Source organism: Octopus sinensis, linkage group LG19 (genome assembly GCF_006345805.1).
Source record: "Octopus sinensis linkage group LG19, ASM634580v1, whole genome shotgun sequence".
In the NCBI taxonomy this organism is placed as follows: Eukaryota; Metazoa; Mollusca; class Cephalopoda; order Octopoda; family Octopodidae; genus Octopus; species Octopus sinensis.
The window spans coordinates 46,609,690-46,636,494 of NC_043015.1; the positions used below are offsets into that span (position 1 = coordinate 46,609,690).

Consider the following 26,805-nt stretch of genomic DNA (forward strand, 5'->3'; position numbering starts at 1 on the left):
CAACAGTGAAATGATTTTTCCAATCTCCAACAGTACCTAAGAAAGAAAATAAAAAAAGTAATTATCAAATTAAATTTTAATTTCAAAAAATGTTTGTAAGTGAGTGTGCATGTGTGTGTGTGTGCATCTGTGTGTGTGTTTGTGTGTGTGCGTGTGTGTGTTTGCTTTTGACAAGTAATTTTGTTTATAAATAGAAATCAACTCTCTTTTACTTGTTTCAGTCATTTGACTGTGGCCATGCTGGAACACCACCTTTTCGTCGAGCAAATCGTCCCCAGGACTTATTCTCTGTAAGTCTAGTACTTATTCTATCGGTCTCTTTTGCTGAACCGCTAAGTTACAGGGACGCACACCAGCATCGGTTGTCAAGCGATGTTGGGGGGACAAACATATACACACATACACACAAACACACATATATATATATATGTGTGTGTGTGTGGAGGCGCAATGGCCCAGTGGTTAGGGCTGCGGACTCGTGGTCGTAGGATCGTGGTTTCGATTCCCAGACCGGGCGTTGTGTGTGTTTATCGAGCGAAAACACCTAAAGCTCCACGAGGCTCCGGCAGGGGTTGGTGGCGATCCCGGCTGTACTCTTTCGCCACAACTTTCTCTCGGTCTTTCTTCTGTTGGCCTGCTCACTTAGCCAGCGGGGTTGGAGTCATTTGAAGGCTAAAACAATGCAAAGCGCATTATGACCAGCGATGTGTAGCAACATCTGATAGTCTGGTCGGTCACGGTGATCACGGTGATATATATATATATATATATATATATATATATATATATATACGACTGGCTTCTTTCAGTTTCCATCTACCAAATCCACTCACAAGGCTTTGGTCGGCCCGAGGCTACAGTAGAAGACATTTGCGCAAGGTGCCATGCAGTGAGACTGAACCCGGAACCATGTGGTTGGTAAGCAAGCTACTGACCACACAACAACTCCTACGCCTATGAGTTTTTCACTCATACTCATGAGTTTTTCACCTCTGTTCTCTCTTATATTCATCATATGTATGTAGTTTTGATACTATAGGTCAGAAAAATGAAATTAAGATAAAGAAAATTAAGATAAAGAAGACCTGGCAGGACAAGTGAGACCATAACCTGTGGCCTCTACCTGGATGTAGCCAGTCCACTTATGCATACCTTTCCTTCTTGGGACACAAAACTCTACTTGTGAAGACCTATTGAGGCAAGTGAAAATCAAAATCGAAATTGATCAACATCAATGGAAATTGCAGCTGTGATACCAGTGCGGGTGGTATGTAAGAGAACCATCCAAACGTGGCCATTGCCAGTGCCGCCCCGACTGGCCTCGTGCCCGTGGCACGTAAAAAGCACCATCCGATCGTGGCCGTTGCCAGCCTCGCCTGGCCCCCGTGCCGGTGACACGTAAAGAGCACCATCCGATCGTGGCCATTTGCCAGCCTCATCTGGCATGTAAAAAGCACCATCCGATCATGGCCGTTTGCCAGCCTCATCTGACACCTGTGCCGGTGGCACATAAAAAGCACCCACTACACTCACGGAGTGGTTGGTGTTAGGAAGGGCATCCAGCTGTAGAAACTTTGCTAGATCAATGGGCCTGGTGCAGCCTTCTGGTTTCCCAGACCCCAGTTAAACCGTCCAACCCTTGCTAGCATGGAAAGCGGACGCTAAATGATGATGATGATGAAAATGGTATATACTTTATTTCAAGTATGCCCTCACTATTTCGTGTCTCTCTTCCCAGCTTGGAGAAGTCATGTACCTTCTCTTCAGCAAAACACTTGAGTCAGCTTACACTTTGTGAGTGTTATTGGGATAATCCGAAGCAGACATGTAGAGAACTATGGAAATCTATGGGAGCCCATCAGATAGATTGTACCACCTACAATTCATAAAGTCTAGCCGTGTCACTCTGTGCCATATTCACTTTATCTGAGAATAACAATAAGAGTATAATGGAGAATAATTAGCCATTTAAATGCCAATTTAAATTATACTTGCCACAGATGCTATACAGTGGGATCAAACCCAGGACCTTATGACTGTGAAGTAAACTTCATAACCATTTGGCCATATTGTGATTACATACTGTACCAAATAAGGATGCTAAACTAGAAACTGGTTGGTCAGAAGTAAGAGAAGTTTAAAAAAATAAACTCTGCTTTACTCTCTTTACTCTTTTACTTGTTTCAGTCTTTTGACTGCAGCCATGCTGGAGCACCGCCTTTAGTTGAGCAAATCAACCCCGGGACTTATTCTTTGTAATCCTAGTACTTATTCTATCGGTCTCTTTCGCCGAACCGCTAAGTGACAGGGACGTAAACACACCAGCATCAGTTGTCAAGCAATGCTAGGGTGACCCACACAAACACACATATATCTATACATATATACGACAGGCTTCTTTCAGTTTCCATCTACCAAATCCATTCACAAGGCACTGGTCGGCCCGGGGCTATAGCCGAAGAAACTTGCCCAAGATGCCACGCAGTGGGACTGAACACGGAACCATGTGGTTGGTTAGCAAGCTACTTACCACACAGCCACTCCTGCGCCTATTTACGGAAAATTTTACTAAAATGTGCTGTTTTTTTTTTGAAAACTAGCCATTATTCAATTGTCTAATACCATCGTTTTTGTTTCTTTTAATACTTATATGTAGGGATATACTTTAGCTGGTTAATAATTCTAACCATTTAAAGGCGGCAAGTTGACAGAAATGTTAGCACACCAGGCAAAATGTTTAGTAGTATTTCGTCTATCTTTACGTTCTGAGTTCAAATTCCATAGAGGTCGACTTTGCCTTTCATCCTTTTGGGGTCGATCTAATCAAATGGCCCCCTCTCCAAAGATTTCGGGCCTCGTGCCTAGAGTAGAAAACAATATTCTAACCATTCACTAACCTTAGTTGTAAAATTAATAAATGCTTAAGAATAAAGGGAGAAAACTGCTGGTGCCTAAATTTTTTTTAGATTAATCTGAAGAAAATTCTTAAATAAATATAACGTTTTGGATTAATATTAAATAAATTATATACCATTTTCTTTATTTTAATTTCTTTCTTCTAACCAATAATATAATACTACATATATATGAGTGAGGTTTGAAAGGGTATATAACATTTGATTTAAATCTGGGTAAAAATATATTTCTAGTTACAGGCATGGTTTTGTGGTAAGAAGCTTGCTTCCACACCACATGGTTCCAGGTTCAGTCTCACTGCGTGGCACTTTGGGCAAGTGTCTTCTACTATAACTTCGTGGGTGGAACAGTAGAAGCATTTTCTTAGATATGGATGTACACCATAATGTCAGTCACATGTGAGCTTTGTAGAGTGACAGTAACTGATCAAGGCTGAATACTTTTTGGACATGACATGTCTATCAATAAGAATGTGATAGTTTCCCATTCATTAAGCTCATTCATATATCAAAATAATTTATTCATGGTCACTTCCAAACACACACTTCTACATAGATTTTACAACCTTTCACTTGTCATTAATCTTGCTTACATGAATACCATCCTTCAAAAGATTAAAATAATAATAATAATAATGAAATTATTGTATACAGTGCTCAGGTGCACCACAACTTGTCAAAAGTGCGTACAAAGCATATACAGTAATGTACAAATGTCTGGAAAGTGAACAGTGTATGAGTCAGATACATGCTTGCGTGTGTATGGAGGGGAGAAAATCTGGTGTAGTGTTGGCGAATCTCAGGAAGCATGGAAGTTTTGAAGGATGCAGTGCTCCGACAACTAACAACCGATGCCGGCAGTCTGTTCCATGCTTCAGCAACTCTCAGCGTAAAAAAATGTTTCCAAAAGTCATGGGAGCTGTGCTGTTTTCTGACTTTGTAAACATATCCACGGGTGTTAGATGGGTGGAGTTTGAAAAGGTGCTCAGAGTTATTGTTTGTAAGTTGGTTAATAATTTTATGGGTGTCGGCCAAGTCACACATAAAAATATTCTAAAGGGAATGAGACTCAAAATGATGACTGTCATTTAAGAATCCTTCCATCATCTTTGAAATATTGAACATGAAAGAGATAGAGTGATAGTTGGCAGAATTACAGAGGTTTTCACATGTTTTCATTAAATTTTTGATAGAATCTCCACCTAGAAAGAAAGTTCCAGGTGCATAGTTATGATAGGAGCAAAATATGGTGTGCATGTGTAGTGACCGAAAATATAATAATCCAGTTGGCTTGTATTTAGTTTCAATGCAATTAGAGCCAAATGTTGACACATTGTTTATGTGCAAGTCAAAATTCAGATTTAATCCTGTGATTTACAATTGACAATAAATGTATGAAAGAAAATATAGAACATACCGTACAGCATATGGATTATTCAGTTTCATATAATAACATATTTCTAACTATACTTTAAAATATGAGACCCAACAAGGATAAAATTAAGGTTATTCAGGTGTTCACTGGAAAGGGTTCAGGTATAATGTTATAAGTGGTTCTTATAGAAAGAATACATACCTTTTCTCAGAAGTGGTGAGATATTTTTATTAATGGAATAGACATCTTCATGATTTGTCATTGGGTTGGTTTTCATATTTTCAAATGAGCAATGCTTCACAATATCATCCACATTTTGATGGCTCAGAGATCGACCCAAAAACTTAGCCAGTTCTTCAACAGATTTTGTGAGATTCTAAAAAGAATTCAAGAGAAAAATGTATGCTGTAAGTATCAGATAATTACCATACAGACACACACACACATATTAATGGATACTACATGAACCAATTTGAGAAACAAAACAAGGAGTGTTGGAGTTGTGTTGTCCTTATGGCCATAAGGGCATAACTACCTCTCTTGTCACAAAAAATGCACCTAATACACTTTTTAAAGTGATTGACATTTGGCAGGGTATCCAGTCACAGAAACCAAGCCAAAGCAAGTCCACTAACAGGATTAAAAACATATTTCTGCCGGCATCAGTTGTTAGTTGTCGGAGCACTGCATCCTTCAAAACCTCCATGCTTTCTGAAATTCGCCAACACTACACCTGATTTTCTCCCCTCCATTCACATGCAAGCATGTATCTGACTCATACATTATTCGCTTTCCAGACATTTGTACGTTACTGCATATATTTTATAAGCACTGTCTGACAAGTTGTGGTGCACCTGAGCACAATAATTTCATTATTATTATTATTATTGTTTAATATCATTTTACATTGAAAATATGAGCAATTTAATTCACAATTTGATTCATGGGTTTATTTCTTATTGTCAACATTGAATCAAGCTGGAACACCTTTTCTGTCAGATATTAGTGATACAGCACAATGATAAAATAAATGCACACACATGAACACATGCATGCACTCACGCGCACACACATGATAGAAGTAAATAGACACCCTTATAATCATTAAAATTTATTTAAATCTGAAATTATACATTCAAATTATTTATTAATTGTTATAATGTGAATATTTAATACTTAGTAGATAGACATGCCCTTAGCATGTCTATCCTTAGGGTCCTTAGCATTTTACAATGCAAGGACCCTATTAGGCATGTTTCTGATCAAATGACAAATATTCTCTTGCAGAATTTCTTGCTATGTTTCATGCAGTAATCTCAAAAGATCTGGCTTTGAAGATGCTTTCTTGTTCTTTTTATGAAGTGTTCTGTCCATTATGTCCCAGAGGTTTTCAATAGGGTTCATATCTGGTGACTGACTTGGCCATGGAAGGTTTTTTATGCCATTCTCATCCAACAAATATTGGGTCATTTGTTATAATGTGAATATTTAATACTTAATAGATAAACATGCCCTTAGCATTTTTCAATGCAAGGACCCTATTAGGCATGTTTCTAATCAGATAAATATTCTCTTGCAGAATTTCTTGTCATGTTTCATGCAGTAATCTCAAAAGATCTGGCTTTGAAGATGCTTTCTTGTTCTTTTTATGAAGTGTTCTGTCCATTATGTCCCAGAGGTTTTCAATAAGGTTCATATCTGGTGACTGACTTGGCCATGGAAGGTTTTTTTTATGCCATTCTCATCCAACAAATATTGGGTCATTTTAGCTGTGTGACAAGGAACCCTATCTTCCATAAATAAAGAGTTGTCTTTAATCATTTCACTACAGGAGAAGATTGAAAGGCGTCCATATTCATGTATATATAACAGAGAGAGAGAGAGAAAGAGAGAGAGAGCGAGAGAGAGTCCGCTACAGATTTTAAGCTTTTTTTGCTGTGAAAGGTTATGCTGGATTTCCTCATTATATATATACTAGCAGTATCGCCCGGCATTGCTCGGGTTTGTAAGGGAAATAACTATATAAGCATTTTTAGAGAGTTACTTCCCTTATATAACCCGAGCAAAAATCATTAAAAATGCGGAAAAATGATGGAAATTTTTTTTTAAATGGTAGACTCATTGTAGACGCGCGCTAACACCCAGAAGGGCTCGATATGAATGACGACTATAAGATACCCGCTTTTGGTTAAACTGCATCGCAAAATGTGGGAGTAGTTAGGAATCTAAATCGGAAGAGACAGAGTCTCACACACACAACTTCAATTTTATATATAAAGATATATAAAATAAAAAAAGAAGTAGAGCATAAATTTTTCAAAGAATTTCAGTTACCTTTTTCATATCTTCATAGTAGATCAATTTTACGTTCGAATTATGGCGACTGTGCCACCAACTTTCTGTGAAATCAAACCATGATCCATGTCCAGCTGTTTGGTTAGTGATAAATAACAGAAGAATTAACTCATGCTTTTTTTTATTGGAAGTGAAAATTAAATAGGAAAATTTATGTGTTTATGTATGTTAGTATATACATGTGTGTGTGTATGTATGTATGTGGTGTGTGTGTATATATACTCTTATATATATATACTCTTTATATATATACTCTTTATATATATATATATATATATATATATATATATATTTAAATTTAACAATTTAACAATATCCTTAATTGTTAAATTTAAATTTATTCCGAAAAAACTTTTCCTACCCGAAATGCAATTCGAAGAAGCCCGCCATTTACCGGATGTATAATATGTAAACTTCTACATGTGCTTCGTTTGGAGAGAGCAGATGGCTGTTCGACTTCGACGGTACAGGTCGTTTATTTATGATATATTCAGAATCAGTCTTGCTGATGAGTACGGTCGCAATTTCTGCGGTAAGTATGAAATCACAGGTGATACAAGACTAAATTCATTTTTAAATGTCTTGCTTTGAAAAATTGCATTGGGTATGATTAGTAAAATTTTTTGGTAGAAATGACTGATGTCCCTCTTAGCGTGGGGCATGTATGTATAATAATGCCCTCTATATATAAATATATATATATATATATATATATATATATACTCTTTTACTTGTTTCAGTCATTTGACGGTGGCCATGCTGGAGCACCGCCTTTAGTCGAGCAAATTGACCCCAGGACTTATTCTTTATAAGCCTAGTACTTATTCTATCAACCGCTAAGTTAGGGGGACGCAAACACACCAGCATCGGTTGTCAAGTGATGTTGGGGTGACAAACACAGACACACAAACATAGACACACACATATACGTATACATATATACAATGGGCTTCTTTCAGTTTCCGTCTACCAAATCCACTCACAAAGCTTTGGTCGGTCCGTGGCTATAGTAGAAGACACTTGCCCAAGGTGCCACGCAGTGAGACTGAACCCGGAACCATGTGGTTGGTAAGCAAGCTACTTACCACACAGCCACTCCTACACCTATATTTAAAATTTATTTATTGTTTTTTTTCTTTGTTGAAGTAGTAGTAGTAGTAGTAATAGCAGCAGCAGCAGTGGCAGTAGTAGTAGTAATAGTAGTAGCAGCAGTCGTAGTAGTAGTAGTAGTAGTATTAGCAGCAGTGGTCGTCGTTGTAGTAGTAGTAGCAACAGCAGTCATAGTAGTAGTAGTAGTAGTAGCAGCAGTGGTCGTCGTTGTAGTAGTAGCAACAGTGGTCGTAGTAGTAGTAGTAGTGGTGGTTGTGGTGGTGGTGGTAGTGGTGGTGGTGGTGGTAGTGGTGGTGGTGATGGGGTCAGTAGTGGTAAATGGTAGTAACAGTAGTAGTTGTTGTTATTAAAATGAAGAAACTATAACAAATCTTACTGTGACCAGTAATAAACATTTCGAAAAATTCATTCCAGCTGCCCTTGAAGTTACCCATGGATGAGCTCGAGCGGTAGAAATGGTAGTAAGAAACACACACATCTTTTGGGTTTCGGAACAGAATCACGACCTGAAACGTTAGAAATATTCGTCATTTAAAAATGAAAATTAACAAATACATATAGAAATCATCATTATTTTAATATTTGCCTTTTTTTATGCTTACATGGGTTACTTACTTGTACTTGTGGCAACATTCACCCTGGGTGGGTTGAGTCGGCTTCTACCACCCTCGAGGCATCTCGAGGCAGAAGATGGAAGAAGTTTTGTGGGAATATGTGGATTTCACAAGCGGTCCCCAACAATCCCGCATGTAGAGACATCCTGTTTGCCGCAGATTATCCGCAAATGCAGGGACAGAATGACCGAGGAGCCGCTGGTTGCTGAAACAGACACTCTGAGGATTTTCACCAGAGCCCCATAACTGGTACTTATTTAATTGACCCCGAAAGGATGAAAGGCAATGTTGACCTTGGAGGAATTTGAACTCAGAACGTAGCGGCAGACAAAATACCTATTTCTTTACTGCCCACAAGGGGCTGAACACAGAGGGGACAAACAAGGACAGACAAACAGATTAAGCCGATTATATCGACCCCAGTGCGTAACTGGTACTTATTTAATCAACCCCGAAAGGATGAAAGGCAAAGTCGACCTTGGCGGAATTTGAACTCAGAACGTAGCGGCAGACAAAATACCGCTAACCATTTCGCCCGGTGTGCTAACGTTTCTGCTAGTTCGACACCTTACCACACAGCCACACTCGGTTGCAAAACAAATTTCTCAACCATTTGAAAGATAGAAAATTCAGTTTTCTCACCTTACAGTTTTTGTCATTGAGTTGTTTTGGAGCCAGACGTTTCTGTAGGTGTGTTTTTATCACCCTGGGTGATGGAACAGCAGCTGCCAATTCCAAACCAACTTCATTTAATACAGTATCTTTGAATTCAAGGAATGGAGAGCGGAAGTAAACTTGTTTCTCATTTGCTTCTTTCAACTGACCATCATTCATTATTAACCACAAGACTTCTTGAAGCCATGTTGTTCCTGTAATGGAAATATATTTGCTCATGAAGGAAAACAGGATCTTACAAACAATAACTCTGAGCACCTTTTCAAACTTCACCCATCTAACACCCGTGGACATATTTACAAAGTCAGAAAACAGCACAGCTCCCATGACTTTAGGAAACATTTTTTCACGCTGAGAGTTGCTGAAGCATGGAACAAACTGCTGGCATCAGTTGTTAATTGTCGGAGCACTGCATCCTTCAAAACTTCCATGCTTCCTGAGATTCACCAACACTACACCTGATTTTCTTCCCTCCATACACACACAAGCATGTATCTGATTCATACATTGTTCGCTTTCCAGACATTTGTACATTACAGCATACACTTTATACGCACTTTCTGACAAGTTGTGGTGCACCTGAGCACTGTATACAATAATTTCATTATTATTATTATTATTTTAAAGGATAATAATAATGGTTTCAAATTTTGGCACAAAGCCAGCAAGTTTTGGGGAGTGGGGACAGTCAATTACGTTGACCCTAATGCTCGACTGGTACTTATTTTATCAATGCCGAAAAGATGAAAGGCAAAGTCGACCCTGGCAGAGTTTGAAATCAGAACATAAGGGCAGATGAAATGTCGCAAAGCATTTTGCCTGATATGCTAAGGATTCTACCAGCTTACCGTCTTCATCGTTTAATGTCCGTTTTCCATGCTAGCATGGGTTGGACGGCTCAAATGGGGTCTGGGAAGCCAGAAGGCTGTGCCAGGCCCAGTCCGATCTGGTAGTGTTTCTATGGCTGGATGCCCTTCCTAACGTCAACCACTCCGTGAGTGTAGTGGGTGCCTTTTACGTCCCACCTGCACGGGTACCAGACGAGGCTGGCATACGGCCATGATCGGATGGTGCTTTTTACATGCCACCGGCACAGGGGCCAGGTGAGGCTGGCAACGGCCACAATCGAATGGTGAATTTTACGTGCCACCGGCACAGAGGCCAGTCGGGGCGGCACTGGCAAATAATAATAATAATAATAATAATAATTATTATTATTATTATTTTAAAGGATAATAGTGATGGTTTCAAATTTTGGCACAAAGCCAGCAAGTTTTGGGGAGTGGGGACAGTCAATTACGTTGATCCTAATGCTCAACTGGTACTTATTTTATCAATGCCAAAAAGATGAAAGGGAAAGTTGACCCTGGTAGAGTTTGAAATCAGAATGTAAGGGCAGATAAAATGTCGCAAAGCATTTTGCCTGATATGCTAAGGATTCTACCAGCTCACTGTCTAAATAATAATAATAATAATAATAATAATAATAATAATAATAATAATGATAATAATAATAATAATAATAATAATAATAATAATAATGATAATAATAATAAATAATAATAATAATAATAATAATTATTATTATTATTATTAATTAGGTGGTTATGATTTAAAGGATATCTGGCAGCTATTTTTCACAGCAATCCTTCGGTATTGGTAGACGATATCCTTCATCCACATAACCTTTCCTAATGACATAGATAAAGAGGCTAGGCTGAAACAGAGAGTGAATGATGTCCTATATTGACACGCTGTATACAAATACTGAAGGATCACCCTTTTTCCATGTCGAACGACCAAGTAAAGGCATGCTCGTTTGTGTATTGTGTTGTCTCAGAGAGTGAGAGAGAGAGAGAGAAGAGAGAGAGAGAGAGAGAGAGAGAGAGAGGAGAGAGAGAGAGAGAGAGAGAAGAGACAGAGGGAAAGAGAAGAGAGAGGAATGTGATTAATGTTCCTATTGAATAACTGCACTGAGGAAAGGGCAGGGTACCACAGAAATGGTATGTGGTTTACAACACAAAAGAAATCACTTTAGACTTGCTAAAATAATATTCGAAGTACTTTACATGATCGGAAATATAATTTCGAAGCGTTCATGATGTCATAAATAGGACCTCATTGAAGACTTTACAATTAAAAAAGAAAAAAAAAACTTTTCAAATATATAGTTAGTGGAAGTATACAAAAATGATCATTATTTCCCATCTTATTGTTAGTTTTGTTTCATTTTGAGAAATAGAATTTATTTCATGGTTTATTATTGTTAATATTTTGAATTCACAAAGAAGATCGTCTCTTTGCAACAGCTCAGCTACTGGGGAAGGTTGAAACAACTAAGACTCTACTTCCTGGAGAGAAGTCGGGAGAGGTATGCAGTAATATATATCTGGAAGATCCTAGAAGGAATTGTGCCAAATTTTGGCATTGAAAGCTACACCAATGCTAGAACGGGACGACACTGCATAGTGCCAAAGATCCCAGCAATGCCATCACTCTTCAGGACCAGCTACTGCAACAGCCTGGGTTTCAAGGGACCACAGCTTTTTAATATTCTCCCAAAAAGTTTGAGGAACTTGCACAAAGTAGATGTAGTGGTTTTTAAATCAAAGCTGTCGAGAGTCCTAGATGAACCTACCTCACGGCAAGAGGTGCAAATGAGGGTAGCTATATCAAACTCCATTCTTCACCAAGTGCCACATATTAGAGAAGGCTCTTAGTAATAACAGTGTAGCACAAAACGGCGGTGCATCATGGCCGCAGCTCTGAGCTGAAACTAAAAACAAAGAAGAAAAAAAAGAAAATTACATATATCTTGAGGAACCCAAATCTTCTAAGTGTTTAGAGCCACCATGAGCCTTAATCTGGCCCTGCTTAGATGTATGAGCAATTCAACATTAACGATACTAATTTCACCTAATTATCATCACCTTAATCAGGAGAGGGCTTTAAAAATATAAAAATGAAACAGTAAACTAAACCAGAATAGTCTATTTCAGTAGCAATATCTTATTGCATTTTATGTTATGGAAATGTAGAATATGTAGAAATAGGAAACGTTTAATTTAATAAAGTTGAATAAGACAGAGATAGAGGATCTTTTCGGTTTGAATGGCAGTTTTTTCTAGCGGTGTCATATGAAATTGTCACCCATAATTATGACCCAAGTATCGATCTATTGCATTTCAATCTATTTTAGTGTTAGGGTTAGGGTTAGGGGTGGGGGTAAGGGTATCTTTTTTTTTCTTCAGAAATGTAAATAAACCTAATCTGTTTCTTAAACGAGGGACATATTCATACGGCACAGAATGTTTTTTTTACCTCAATGGATGACATTGATTGGTTGAAATCGCAGAAATTGAAGGAAAAAAAACAACAAATATCTTACAAACTATAGAATTTTCTCAATAAAGCCAAGAGAAAATGATGTTTTATAAACACATTCTACCAGTATACAAAGTTTAAAATTTTTTAGTTACCTAGAAATTATGTTAAAAACTGCCGTTCAAACCAAAAAGATCCTTTTGAGAAATAAAATTTATTTCATGGTTAATTATTGTTAATATTTTGAATTACATATATATCAAGGAATCCAAATCTTCTAGGTGTTTTAGAGCCACCATGAGCCTTAATCTGGCCCTGCTTAGATGTGTGAGCAATTCAACATTAACAATACTAATTTCAACTAATTATCATCACCCTAGTCAGGAGAGGGCTTTAAAAAACATAAAAATGTAACAGTAAAACTAAACCAGAACAGTCTATTTCAGTAGCAATATCCTATTGCATTTTATGCCATGGAAATCTAGAATATGTAGAAATAGGAAACATTTAATTAAATAAAGCTGAATAAGACAGAGATAGATATTAATTTGCTTCCTGGCAAATTAATGCCTATCACCCCTTCACCTCATACAATTCTTCTTATTTCAGGTATTGAACTAATGCTAATTATTGAGAAATATTGAGAACAAACGTAAAAGAGCAGGGAAGAAAAAGCAGGAGCATGAGATATAAAGAGCAAGTGAGAAGTGGTATTGGTAGTAGTGGTGGTGGTGGTGGTGGGGTTACAGATTACTTGTGGTCACATGATACGAATGGTAATTGTGAGAAAGATCAAGTTTCAGTATTGTTTTCAATAAAGGAGATTTTCCACTCCATTTGACAGTATGTATATATGCATGTGTTGTATTTAGCTATTTTAGAGAGATTGGTAAATTTTTATATTAACACCTGCACGATTTTCATTAAGAAAAGAAAAAAACTCGGATTTTTTTGCTTGGAATCAAATACCTATTTCTTGACTACCCACAAGGGGCTAAACACAGAGAGGACAAACAAGGACAGACAAACAGATTAAGTTGATTATATCGACCCCAGTGCATAACTGGTACTTATTTAATCGACCCCAAAAGGATGAAAGGCAAAGTTGACCTCGGAGGAATTTGAACTCAGAACGTAAAGACAGACGAAATACCGCTAAGCATTTCGCCCGGCGTGCTAACGGTTCTGCCAGCTTGCCGTCTTGCATGGAATAAAATACCCTGACCTCCTAATATACTGCAAATCCCTTATTTTGATTCGGAGGAGGGGGGGTGCCCTTCGCTCCCCTCCCTCCCATCTTGGAATCACTGGAAAAAAATGTTTTTTTCGTTGAATGAATTCCTGTGACCTAATATGCTACAAAACTCTTTGGATCTTTTCGGTTTGAACAGCAGTTTTTTCTAGTGGTGTCATATGAAATTGTCACCCATAATTATGACCCTAAAATCGATCTATTGCATTTCAATCTGTTTCAGGGTTAGGTTAGGGTTAGAGTTAGGGTTAGTTAGGGTTAGGGATGGGAGCAAGGTGTTCTTTTGGCGTTATTGAGAAAATTCTATAGTTTTTAAGATATTTGTTGTTGTTTTTCTGCAATTTCTGCAATTTCAACCAATCACTGACGTCTATTGAGATAAAAAACATTCTGTGCCGTATGAATATGTCCCTCGTTTAAGAAACAGATTGGGTTTATTTACATTTGTGAAGAAAGAAAGATACCTTTCCCCCCACCCCTAATCCTAACCCTAACTAACCCTAACGCTAAAACAGATTGAAATGCAATGGATCGATACTAGGGTCATAATTATGGGTGACAATTTCATATGACATTGCTAGAAAAAACTGCCGTTCAAACCGAAAAGATCCAAAATCGCGCCCAAACTAATTTTTTTGTGTCGGGGTGGGGGTGGGAAGAAAGGTGAATGATTTAAAATAAATATATCTTAATTGTTGTGTGAGAAAGTATAAATATTCTGGTGATAAAATATAGTATCTTTCAAAAACTAAATTTATAGACTAAAAAAAACATTTTACAGAAACAAATTTTCCAGAGTGTGAATTACATGGTTCGTTATTAAATATATCCTCTCCTCGCCCCCATATTTTTTCTGAACCAAAATAAGGGATTTGCAACATATTAGAGGTCAGTTCTTACATCGATTGAAGATAAAGAAATAGGTAGAGATAAAGAGAAATTGAGATAAGGCGAAAAATAGAAAGACACAATGAAATGTGTATAGAATAAAATAGATGGAAAGTTTTAGAGAGAAAGGGATAGAAAAAGACACAAAAGGTGCCAGAGGGAGCGAGAGATTTTGTAAGACAGCCAAGGGATCTTTTCGGTTTAAACGGCAGATTTAAAAAAATAATTTCCAAGTAACTAAACACTTTTAAACTTCGTATACTGGTAGAATGTGTTTATAAAACATCTTTTTCTCTTAGCTTTATTGAGAAAATTCTATAGTTTGTAAGATATTTGTTGTTGTTTTTTTCTTCAATTTCTGCAATTTCAACCAATCAATGACGTCTATTGAGGTGAAAACATTCTGTGTCGTATGAATATGTCCCTCGTTTAAGAAACAGATTGGGTTTATTTACATTTGTGAAGAAAAAAAGATACCCTTCCCGCATCCCCTAACCCTAAAACAGATTGAAATGCAATAGATCGATACTAGGGTCATAATTATGGGTGACAATTTCATATGACACTGCCAGAAAAAACTGCCGCTCAAACCGAAAAGATCCCAGCCAAGAGAAAAAGATCCAGGAATGAAAATGAAGAGAAAAAGAGGATGTGTGATAAGCTATAGAAGAGTTACAAATGCAAAAGGTCATAAGTTTTAGAGAGAGAGAGAGAGAGAGAGAGAGAGAGAGAGAGAGAGAGAAGAACTGTGTGAGTGTGTCGGAAAAGAAACAGGTGAAATAAATAAAAAGTAACAGAAGATATTTTAAAAAGCAGGAAATTCAAATACTCCACTTTCAGCCTTCAGACTTGAAGCAATTACTGTACGTGTAGAATTGTTCCAGATATAAGTTTTATCTAGGACAGCATTTAGTTAGGAAACACATTTTAAAGATCAAAAGAACATTCTGTAAGATCTTAAGATGAAAAAAAAAAAAAAAAAAAAGGAATAATCATTGGTATTGACTTCTGGTTCTGTGTTGAGCAAACCTTATGTCTGAAATGTTTCTCTTTTATAGGAAGTAACAACGAAGACTTGAATGAACAAAGCCACTGAGTCTACGTCGCTCTGAGTCATCGATCAGTGAGAAACAGCAAAATTTTCTTCTACTCTCACCATACCTTAAAAACGGAAAATAAACCTTAGATAACATTTTGGTGGGATCTCTTCGGTTTGAACGGCAGTTTTTTCTAGCGGTATCATATGAAATTGTTACCCATAATTATGACCCTAGTATCAATCTATTGCATTTCAATCTGTTTTAGGGTTAGGGGTGGGGGGAAGGGTATCTTTTTTTCTTCACAAATGTAAATAAACCCAATCTGTTTCTTAAACGAGGGACATATTCATACGGCACAGAATGTTTTTTTACCTCAATAGACGTCATTGATTGATTGAAATTGCAGAAATTGCAGAAAAACAACAACAAATATCTTACAAACTATAGAATTTTCTCAATAAAGCCAAGAGAAAAAGATGTTTTATAAACACATTCTACCAGTATACGAAGTTTGAAAGTGTTTAGTTACGTGGAAATTATTTTTAAAAACTGCTGTTCAAACCAAAAAGATCCTTTTGGTGTTGTGACGAAAAGCACTGATCTACGAACAAACTTCCAGTCTATGAACAAATTTCTCAGACATGCTTGCCTTACGTAACATACAGGAATGTTTTCGAGTCGAGCACTTAACACCTGCAGTTCTTACTCTTTACATGTATGTCGATGACTAACTCATTCTTACACTCACCTGCAATGAAGCGAACTTCATCTTCTATACATCCAATAATGTTGATAAACATTGATTTCACAGTTGGGTTGGATAACATGAGTGTTAGACACTTTTCATCCAAACTTAAAATAAGTGTGGAGGTACCCCAACTTGTCAATCGGTTTATCTTTTGTTATTACCTTTTATGGATCTTTTCGGTTTTAACGGTAGTTTTTAACATAATTTCTAGGTAACTAAAAAATTTAAAACTTCGTATACTGGTAGAATGTGTTTATAAAACATCTTTTCTCTTGGCTTTATTGAGAAAATTCTATAGTTTGTAAGATATTTGTTGTTTTTTTCTTCAATTTCTGCAATTTCAACCAATCACTGACGTCTATTGAGGTAAAAAAAAATGTGCCGTATAAATATGTCCCTTGTTTAAGAAACAGATTGGGTTTATTTACATTTGTGAAGAAAAAAAGACACCCTTCCCCCCACCCCTAACCCTAACCCTAAAACAGATTGAAATGCAATAGATCGATACTAGGGTCATAATTATGGGTGACAATTTCATATGACACCGCCAGAAAAAACTGCTGGTCAAACCGAAAAGATCCCATGTTTGTTTAAAAGTGTGTCCCTTCGACTTTGTTAAATCTAACTTTCAGAAAAATGGAGTATTTTTTTATTGAAATTTTCTACAAATACCTTTCTGATGATGTATATTACTATTATATAGGAATGTAAAGTGAAATATTAAAAAAAAAAAATGGTAGGCTCGCACACGTACACACTGATATATCACAATTTTTCAAAATTTCAAGTTTCATTTTGTGTGTGTGTGTGTGTTGTATGTCTGTGTGTATGTGTGCTATCTAACTAGGCTTTTTTCTTTTTTTCGTTCAATTCCAACATAGTTGTAATCTACATCATTTGAAAGATAATTGTAGAAAATTTCATTAAGAAAATATCCATTTTTGTACAAGTTATGACGAAACAAAGTTGGGCAGGGAGGTATATTTGTATAGTTATGCCACTTGGTTCTTGTCATGGCTGGAATGTCTTTGATCGATTATAGTTGATCTGGAGCTAAACACCAACAATTTTCTCATTACTTCTTAACGAATTAAAATTCTCTTTTTTTTTTTTTAACTATGAGTGCATACTGAAAAGTTCCTGGCCTTAGGGGTACCATGAAAGGCCTGGTTGAAGGCCCAATTTTCCGAGTTCTTTTATAGGGCTTAGAAATACTGAAGGACAGCTGCAATAAGTGTGTGAATCTGAGAGGGAAATGTGTTGAATATAATCACAATTAACTAATCCTCCTGTATTTTCTTTTACCCAAAACCAGGAACTTTTCAGCATCCCCTCGTATTTTGTCAGTATCAGGAATATGAACTGGCTCTCTGCCAGTTATGACGACAAGAGTTCCAGTTGGTTCGATTAATGGAACAGCCTGCTTGTGCATTTAATGTGCAAGTGGCTGAGAACTCCACAGATATGTGTATCTTTAATGTAGTTCTCAGGGAGAATGTGACAAAGCTGATCCTTTGAAATATAGGTACCACTCATTTTTGCCAGATGAGTAGACTGGAGCAACATAAAAATAAAGCTTCTTATTTCTTTATTGCCCACAAGGGGCTAAACATAGAGGGGCCAATCAAGTACAGACAAACGGACTAAGTCGATTACATCGACCCCAGTGCGTAACTGGTACTTATTTAATTGACCCCGAAAGGATGAAAGGCAAAGTCGACCTCGGCAGAATTTGAACTCAGAACGTAACAGCAGACGAAATACCTATTTCGTTACTGCCCACAAGGGGCTAAACACAGAGGGGACAAACAAGGACAGACAAACGGATTAAGCCAATTACATCGACCCCAGTGCATAACTGGTACTTAATTTATCGATCCCTAAAGGATGAAAGGCAAAGTCAACCTCGGTGGAATTTGAACTCAGAATATAACGGCAGACGAAATACCGCTAATTAGCAAAAATCTCTGCCAACAATTCTCTCCTCGCTGCAAATGCATAGCAGAATAAAACTTATTCTATGCCAAAGATCTGAACTCCATCGTGACGATCCACCTCCCTGAAGAAAATAGTAGAAAAAGGCATCTTTAAGCCTTTCGTTACCAACCCGGCTGAAACCGGCTCTGGCTCTTTTGTATAAATGTCTTGTTTTCATAAGTTTTGAATTCAAATCTTCCACCAAACCTTAGTCACAATTTATGTTCCTAACACTTGTTGAATGATAATTAAGTTATTTTACTAAATTCTTTGTTATATTTAAAATAATTGGAAGAAACACAGAGCATCTCAACAGAAATACAGTAACAAAAGGGTTAAATAGCTAAGGGTAGGCACAAAAGGGACCACACTTCCCTGGTTGGGCAAGTGCTTTGATTGGATGATTTAAAGCATCCAATCAGTATAAACAGATCTGGTCATGTGACCGCTTGCAGAAAACAATGGTGATGAGCCAAATGTGGGTACTTAAAAGGTAAACTGTGAACATGCTTGCTACAGATCCAGTATCTGTTAGCATGGTATACAACTGTTTTCACTGTATTTCTGTATTCTACACACAGGGTGTGCCTACACTGCCAGACATGATGAAGAAGTATGCCAGAAGGGAAAATTTCATAACCTCTACTTTGGAGATATCTCTAAAAAGATAGAGTAGCCACAAATGGAATGTCTTTGATCATAGGTCTGCTCAATCAATGCTGACCCGGGGCTAAACAACACTACTACCACCAGCAGCAGCACCAACAACAATCTTAAACCTGATTCTCAGTAATGAAAGTAAGAACGATTACTGATGCGAAAATATTAGCTAAAGTAAAAGAAATAAATTGCCAGAGAAAAGTAGAAAACCAACATGAAAAGAACACACACACACACTCTCTCCCCCTCTCTCTCTCAAACACACACACACATTCTCCTCTCTCAAACACGCACACAATCTCTCTCTCTCTCTCTCTCAAACACACTCTCTCTCTCTCCGAAACATACAAACACACACAGACACACACACGCACGCACACACACACACACTCTCTCTCAAACATACATACACACACATGCACTCTCAAACACACACATACACACTCTCTATCAAACACACACGCACTCTCTCTCTCAAACATACACACACACACTCTCTCTCTCCTTCCCTCTCCATCTCTCTCACTCAAACACATATACACTCTCCTCTCTCAAATACATATACACTCTCCTCTCTCAAACACACGTACACAATCTCTCTCTCTCTCTCTCTCTCTCTCTTTCTCTTTCTCAAACACACACATATGCACACACACACACTCTCTCTCTCTCTCTCTCTCTGAAACACACACACAAACACACACAAAAACACACAACTGAGGTGATTTTAAAAAAATAACAACCAAAAAGTTTTTAAAAAGTCAGTTTGTTAAATACTGTGGGTACAACCGGAGTATGCGAGAATCAGAATTAAACTTAAACTGGAGAGTAATAAAACAAAACCCAAAAAATATAATAGGTTTTAAAATCAAACAAAGACAATAAAAATGTAATTTTCAATGTCTGAGAAAAGCAATAAAGGTATAAATTTTCATTGCCTGATATTGCTGATATTACTTGCATAACTTCCGTTAAGAATACAATGTAAACTGCCACTCACTTCACTGTAAATTAGAGAACGGGAGAGGATTGTGCATGCACGCATGTGTGAAAGATAGATTATATTTTTGTCATATGTTGTTATTGCTTTTAACAGTCTTAAAACTATGGAACAAAATAATGAAACAAGTAAGGTGTCCTTGTAAAGTGTCACCTCTTGTGTGTATAAATACTATACACTTTTATATATGTGTATATATATATATATATATATATATATATATATATATATAGGCGCTGTGTGGTAAGTGGCTTGCTTACCAACCACATGGTTCTGGGTTCAATCCCACTGCGTGGCACCTTGGGCAAGTGTCTTCTACTATAGCCCTGGGCCGACCAAAGCCTTGTGAGTGGATTTGATAGACGGAAACTGAAAGAAGCCCGTCATATATATGTATATATATGAGTGTGTGTTTGTGTGTCTGTGCTTGACAACCGATGCTGGTGTGTTTACATCGCCGTAACTTAGCGGTTCGGCAAAAGAGACTGATAGAATAAATACTAGGCTTACAAAGAATAAGTCCTGGGGGGCGATTTGCTCGACTAAAGGCGGTGCTCCAGCATGGCCACAGTAAAATGACTGAAACAAGTAAAAGAGAGTAAAAAGTATGTGTGTGTGTGTGTGTGTGTATGTATGCATGTATGTATGTATGTATGTATGTATGTCAGTGGTGGCACTAACTCATACCTGAATTGTGGATTTGTAGGGTGTGATTGTTGAACATCTTCATCTTGATGGGTGTGAAGGGTGCCTGTGCCTGCGGTAGCTGTTCAGGCTGTGTATGCACACACACACACATACATGTAAGTATATATGTATGTGTGTGTGTGTCTGTGCATATTTATAATATATGTATGTTTGTGTATAATACATATGTATAATATGTATATACATATATATATATACACAACTATGAGAGAGAATCCACTATGTGGACGCTCTTAGGCTAGATATAGATCCGCAAAGGGACTCAACCACTAAGAATTGTTCTCTAAGAACATAAGCAGGCAGAACAAATGAAAAACAACGAAAATATAGATTAACCCCATATATTTTATATCATCATCGTCGTTTAACGTCCGTTCTCCATGCTAGCATGGGTTGGACGGTTCGACCGGGGTTCTGGGAAGCCAGAAGGCTGCACCAGGCTCCAGTCTAATTTGGCAATGTTTCTACAGCTGGATGCCCTTCCTAACGCCAACCACTCCGTGAGTGTAGTGGGTGCTTTTACGTGCCACCTGCACAGGTGCCAGGCGGGCTGGCAACGGCCACGGTCAGATTGGTGTATTTTATGTGCCACCGGCACGGAAGCCAGTCGAGGCGGTGCTGGCATCGGCCACGAGTCGGATAGTGCTTTTTACGTACCACCAGACCAGGGATCCTGGCTGGTTCAATTCGATTTCGATTTCGCTTGCCCCAACATGTCTTCACAAGCAAAGGGGGTTGGCAAGGGTGCCTGTCGTACGGTCGCATTGGAGTATTTACGTGCCACGGCCGAGTTGGATAGTGCTTTTTACGTACCACCAGACCAGGGATCCTGGCTGGTTCAATTCGATTTCGATTTCGCTTGCCCAACATGTCTTCACAAGCAAAGGGGGTTGGCATGGGTGCGTCGTACGGTCGCATTGGAGTATTTACGTGCCACGGCCCCGAGTCGGATAGTGCTTTTTACGTACCACCAGGCCAGGGATCCTGGCTGGTTCAATTCGGTTTCGATTTCGATTTCGATTCGCTTGCACCAACATGTCTTCGCAAGCATGGGGGGTTGGGATGGGTGTCTGTCGTCGGATGAGGTTCTATATCGACTTCGCTTGCCTCAACCGGTCTTTGTGTCCAAGGGAGAAAGGCATTCATAAGTGGGCTGGGCTCACTTGTCCTGCCTGGTCTTCTCACGTACAGAATTTTCCAAAGGTCTCGGTCTCTGGTCATTTCCTCAGTGAGGCCTAAAGTTCGAAGGTCGTGCTTCACCACCTCGTCCCAGGTTTTCCTGGGTCTACCTCTTCCACGGGTTCCCTCAACTGCTAGGGATTGGCACTTTCTCACACACCTATCTTCATCCATTCTCGCCACATGACCATACCAGCGCAATCGTCTCTCTTGCACACCACAACTGATGCTTCTTAATACAACATTTCTCTCAAGGTGCTAACGCTCTGTCGAGTATGTACACTGACATTACACATCCATCGGAGCATACTGGCTTCATTCCTCACGAGCTTACGCATGTCCTCAGCAGTCACAGCCCATGTTTCGCTGCCATGTAGCATGGCTGTTCGTACACACGCATCATACAGTCTGCTTTTTACTCTGAGCGAGAGGCCTTTAGTCACCAGCAGAGGTAAGAGCTCCCTAAACTTTGCCCAGGCTATTCTTATTCTAGCAGTTACACTTTCAGCGCACCCACCCCCACTACTATATATATATATATATATATATATTTATTTTACTACCCACAAGGGGCTAAACATAGAGGGGACAAACAAGGACAGACAAAGGGATTAAGTCGATTACATCGACCCCAGTGCGAAACTGGTACTTTATTTATCGACCCCCAAAGGATGAAAGGCAAAGTCGACCTCGGCAATATTTGAACTCAGAACGTAACGACAGACGAAATACCTATTTCTTTATTACCCACAAGGGGCTAAACACAGAGGGAACAAACAAGGACAGACATAGGTATTAAGTTGATTACATCGACCCCAGTGCGAAACTGGTACTTTATTTGTCGACCCCCAAAGGATGAAAGGCAAAGTCGACCTCGGCAATATTTGAACTCAGAACGTAACGACAGACGAAATACCGCTAAGCATTTCGCCCGGTGCGCTAACGTTTCTGCCATGTGTGTGTGTGTGTGTGCATAGTCATATAGCAACACATACAAATAGTGTGTGAGAGAGAGAGAATGAAACCAATAGTGTTGTGATTCTATTCTATGCACGCTATCACTGCATACTGTACTCTGTATTGATTCTTGGTTTCTGTTTATCAACCAATGCACTGTTGAGATACAGACGTAGGTTCTCTTTTTATTATTTTCTCTTCTACAAAGAAGTCTTTAGTCCAAATATTAACTGAAAGTCACTGAGATGGAATCTGCCAGTGAAACACGCATCGATTGCTGATTATTACGCTTCAGTGATTGCAACAGATATGCTGTAAGTTGGGACGTTGTAAACAGCCAAATATTGCACTTTTAATACATACGTGGCAGGTATATATGCATGTGTATGTATATGTATGTATGTATATATATATATATATATATATATATATAGTGGTTTCCCTCTAATATATATATATATATATATATACAGCACCATGCTGGAAATAGCAGTCAAAACTTGACTCTAAAACCACATAAAATGTTCAACAGCACCAGGAGAGAAGACATATATATGCATATATATGTATGCATACGTTCGTATATGTAAGTATTTGTATGTTATATGTATATATATATGTGTGTATATTCCACTAGGCAAAGCATTTCTTATGCAGAATCAGAAATCCAGGATCTGGAATTATCCAGTAATTTTTTGCTAGTTTATTTTGTCTTTAGTCTTTCTCTACTGGTGCTGTATGAACATTTAATGTGGTTTTAGAGTCAAGTTTTGACTGCTATTTCCAGTGTACCCTAAATTATAATTTTAATAATAATCATTACCTTTGAAGGTTTTTATTCCCATGCTGGCCACTTAATGAAGAGATCAAAGTGGTTGATGATTTCATCTTCCTTGGCTCCAAAATAAATCGAGATGGTGACTGCACTCCAGAAATAAGATGGCAGATTATACTAGGCAGAGAGGCAATGGTCAGCATGAGCAGGGTCTGGAAGAGTAGAGACATCAGACTCGCTACCAAATGCAGATTGGTGAATGCAATTGTCTTCCCAATAGCAACATATGGATGCGAGACCTGGACACTAAAGAAAGCTGACCAGAAGAGAATAAATGCATTCGAGCTTTGGTGTTGAAGAAGACTTTTACGGATTCCATGGACAGCGAGGCTCACCAATGGAGAAGTTCTTAACTAAATCAAGCCGAAACTGTTGCTAGAAGCTAGGATCACCAAGCATAGATTGGCATATTTCGGTCATATTATGCGGAGAAAATCCCTGGAGAAGGACATCATGCTCGGAATGGTCAGTGGCAAGAGAGGAAGAGGCCGACCAAGAACCTGCTGGCTTGACACCATCAAGAGTGATACGGGAATGGACATAGCCAATCTGAAAGAAGCGGCCCAGGATAGAACTGGCTGGAGGACACTGATCCATCGAGTAACCGAGAGTCGACTTTGACTGAGTGGATATATATATATATATATATATATATATATATACACATATTTACATATGTGTGTGTGTGTGTATAAATACACACCACACATATTATATTTGCATGTGTGAATACACATGTATATACATGCATACATATTTATCAAACTAAAGATCTTTCTAAGCACACAAAAAGATTTTAAAAAATTCTGAATAAAATATGGCTGAAAATTTCTGATCATTTGCAGCTGCTCAAAGCCTCGGATCTGGTGACAAGTCATTCAACATCCTTTTGCATTTCATTTTCAATGAATTAATTAGAGATTTCAATAATAAGAAATTGCTAGACTGTTTGTGACACCTTACTTGTAGCTGTTTATTATCACATAATGTTACAGTCGCTTATTTTAGAGAGCCCAGTTTTTTTGACAGGCTTTCATTGATTTCTAGAATAACCACTCACTTGTCTTTTTCTGTATTCTTATTCTGTGAATATTAACTGGGTTTTTTTCCCCAGCTAACTGCAATACAGTAGACACTTCACCACCATCAGCATCAACAGCAGCAGAGGTCCTCAACCGTTTTTTGTCTATGAACCTCTTTAGTTCCTATTTTATTCTCCTGGACCCACATAGCCATTCACTATATATATCATCATCATCATCATCATCATCATCATCTTCGTTTAGCGTCCGCTTTCCATGCTAGCATGGGTTGGACGGTTCAACTGGGGTCTGGGAAACCAGAAGGCTGCACCAGGCCCAGACTGATCTGGCAATGTTTCTACGGCTGGATGCCCTTCCTATCGCCAACCACTCCGCGAGTGTAGTGGGTGCTTTTTATGTGCCACCGGCACAGGTGCCAGACGAGGATGGCAAACGGCCACGATCGGATGGTGCTTTTTACGTGCGACTGGTACAAGGCCTGTCGGGGCGGCGCTGGCAGCGGCATATATATATATATATATATACTTTTTTACTCGTTTCAGTCATTTGATTGTGGCCATGCTGGAGCACCGCCTGTAGTCGAGCAAATCGACCCCAGGACTTATTCTTTCTAAGCCTATTACTTATTCTATTGGTCTCTTTTGCTGAACCGCTAAGTTACGGGGACGTAAACACACCAGCATAGGTTGTCAAGCAATGTTGGAGGGACAAACACAGACACACAAACATATACACACATATAAATGCCAAGTCCAACCAATCAGAGTAGTGGACACAACAGGACCCAAGTGGCCAAAGGTTAGCTGTTATCTGCTACATCTGTATTTATGTTATATATGTGAGAGAGAGAGAGAATGAATTTCACTAAACATCCACTACAGATTCATTGCAGTTTTGCAAGAGCCTCTTGTTTCTTCATAATATAAAATTTTGACATTTTGTAATTAACAGAACTGTTAAGAAATGAATGTAACAATTTTTTGAGCGTTTGTAAATCAGTTAAAATGATTCTTTCACAATGTTTCAGATACAACACACAACCTCAAATTAAATCATTTGCCAATCTAGTATAACTCCAAAATTGTTCAAAATGCATAGATCTTTACATCTTTACATGAGTAAATTTAATTTTTGATATATTTTTGCTAAACATTTTCTCATTTTATCCAATATTTTTTTTATTCATTTAGTACTACTGTAAATATGTTGTATATTTTCAAGTATACGGTAAAGGAGTAAAAAGAAATTACATTCGATTTACTTCAAAACAAGCAATATTGATTTTTTTCTTGTCTTACACAGACTCAAGAAATTGTATTACTTTTTCATGCAAGTTTCTTTGAGTAGAGCAGAGAGAAGTTTCTTGCAGACTATTTTTGCATGATCCAACATTTCTCATTACTTTCCCATTTTGTGATATTTGTTCCAGATCTTTACATTACAAGTTCAAACCTTGCTGAGATCAACTGAAAAGAGATGTAGTTGGGGCCATGTGTTGTCAGGCTGCTGACTGACATTTCAATAGTTTTGTATTCTCTTTTTGGATAGTGTTTCACAAATTTCCAACATTTTAGCCTTCAAATAATCCCATTACACCTAATTCTGAATACAGTAATATTTCACTTTATAAGGACCTGCTTTACAAGTTTTATTTTTCAAGCACAAAATCCAAATGCTAGTGCCTGCCGTACGAGCACCAACAATTTGACCTCTTTGAAAGTCTGATAGATCTGTCATTTTAATGAATTTTAATTACCCTTTCTGATGATATCTGAAAAGAAACAGCAATTTTACCAAAACATATTAAGCAACACTAATAATAAATCAAAACACATAAAAATATACAAGCTTTTGACAGTTTTTATACATATTTCAAAATTATGATGCTATGATGCTAGGTGTTTCCATTATTTTGTCCAACCCCTGCATATATATATATATATATATATATATATATATATATATATATATATATATTATATATATATATATACGATGGGCTTCCAGTTTCCATGTACGAAATCCACTCACAAAGCTTTGGTCAGCCCAAGGCTATAGTAGAAGACATTTACCCAAGGTGTCACAAAGTGAGACTGAACCTGGAACCATGTGTTTAGTAAGCAAACTACTTACCACACAGCCACACCTGT

General features: G+C 37.9%; 1 protein-coding gene and 1 long non-coding RNA gene across 2 annotated transcripts in view; one reads left to right on the plus strand and one right to left on the minus strand.

Moving 5' to 3' along the window:
• LOC118767211 overlaps positions 1-5,711 on the plus strand; it is a 17,501-nt gene extending 11,790 nt beyond the window's left edge. Inside the window, exons 2-3 of the long non-coding RNA XR_005003117.1 lie at positions 3,921-3,923; positions 5,514-5,711. This is a non-coding gene — a long non-coding RNA (uncharacterized LOC118767211). The remainder of the gene's footprint in view (positions 1-3,920; positions 3,924-5,513) is intronic.
• LOC115222274 (sulfotransferase 1C4-like) overlaps positions 1-26,805 on the minus strand; it is a 43,943-nt gene that overhangs the window by 609 nt on the left and 16,529 nt on the right. Inside the window, exons 2-6 of the mRNA XM_029792442.2 lie at positions 9,012-9,238; positions 8,132-8,261; positions 6,625-6,719; positions 4,492-4,666; positions 1-36 (exon numbers count right to left, since the gene is read on the minus strand). The exon at positions 1-36 is cut by the window's left edge and continues 609 nt beyond it. Coding sequence (XP_029648302.1) covers positions 1-36; positions 4,492-4,666; positions 6,625-6,719; positions 8,132-8,261; positions 9,012-9,238 — 663 coding nt within the window. The remainder of the gene's footprint in view (positions 37-4,491; positions 4,667-6,624; positions 6,720-8,131; positions 8,262-9,011; positions 9,239-26,805) is intronic.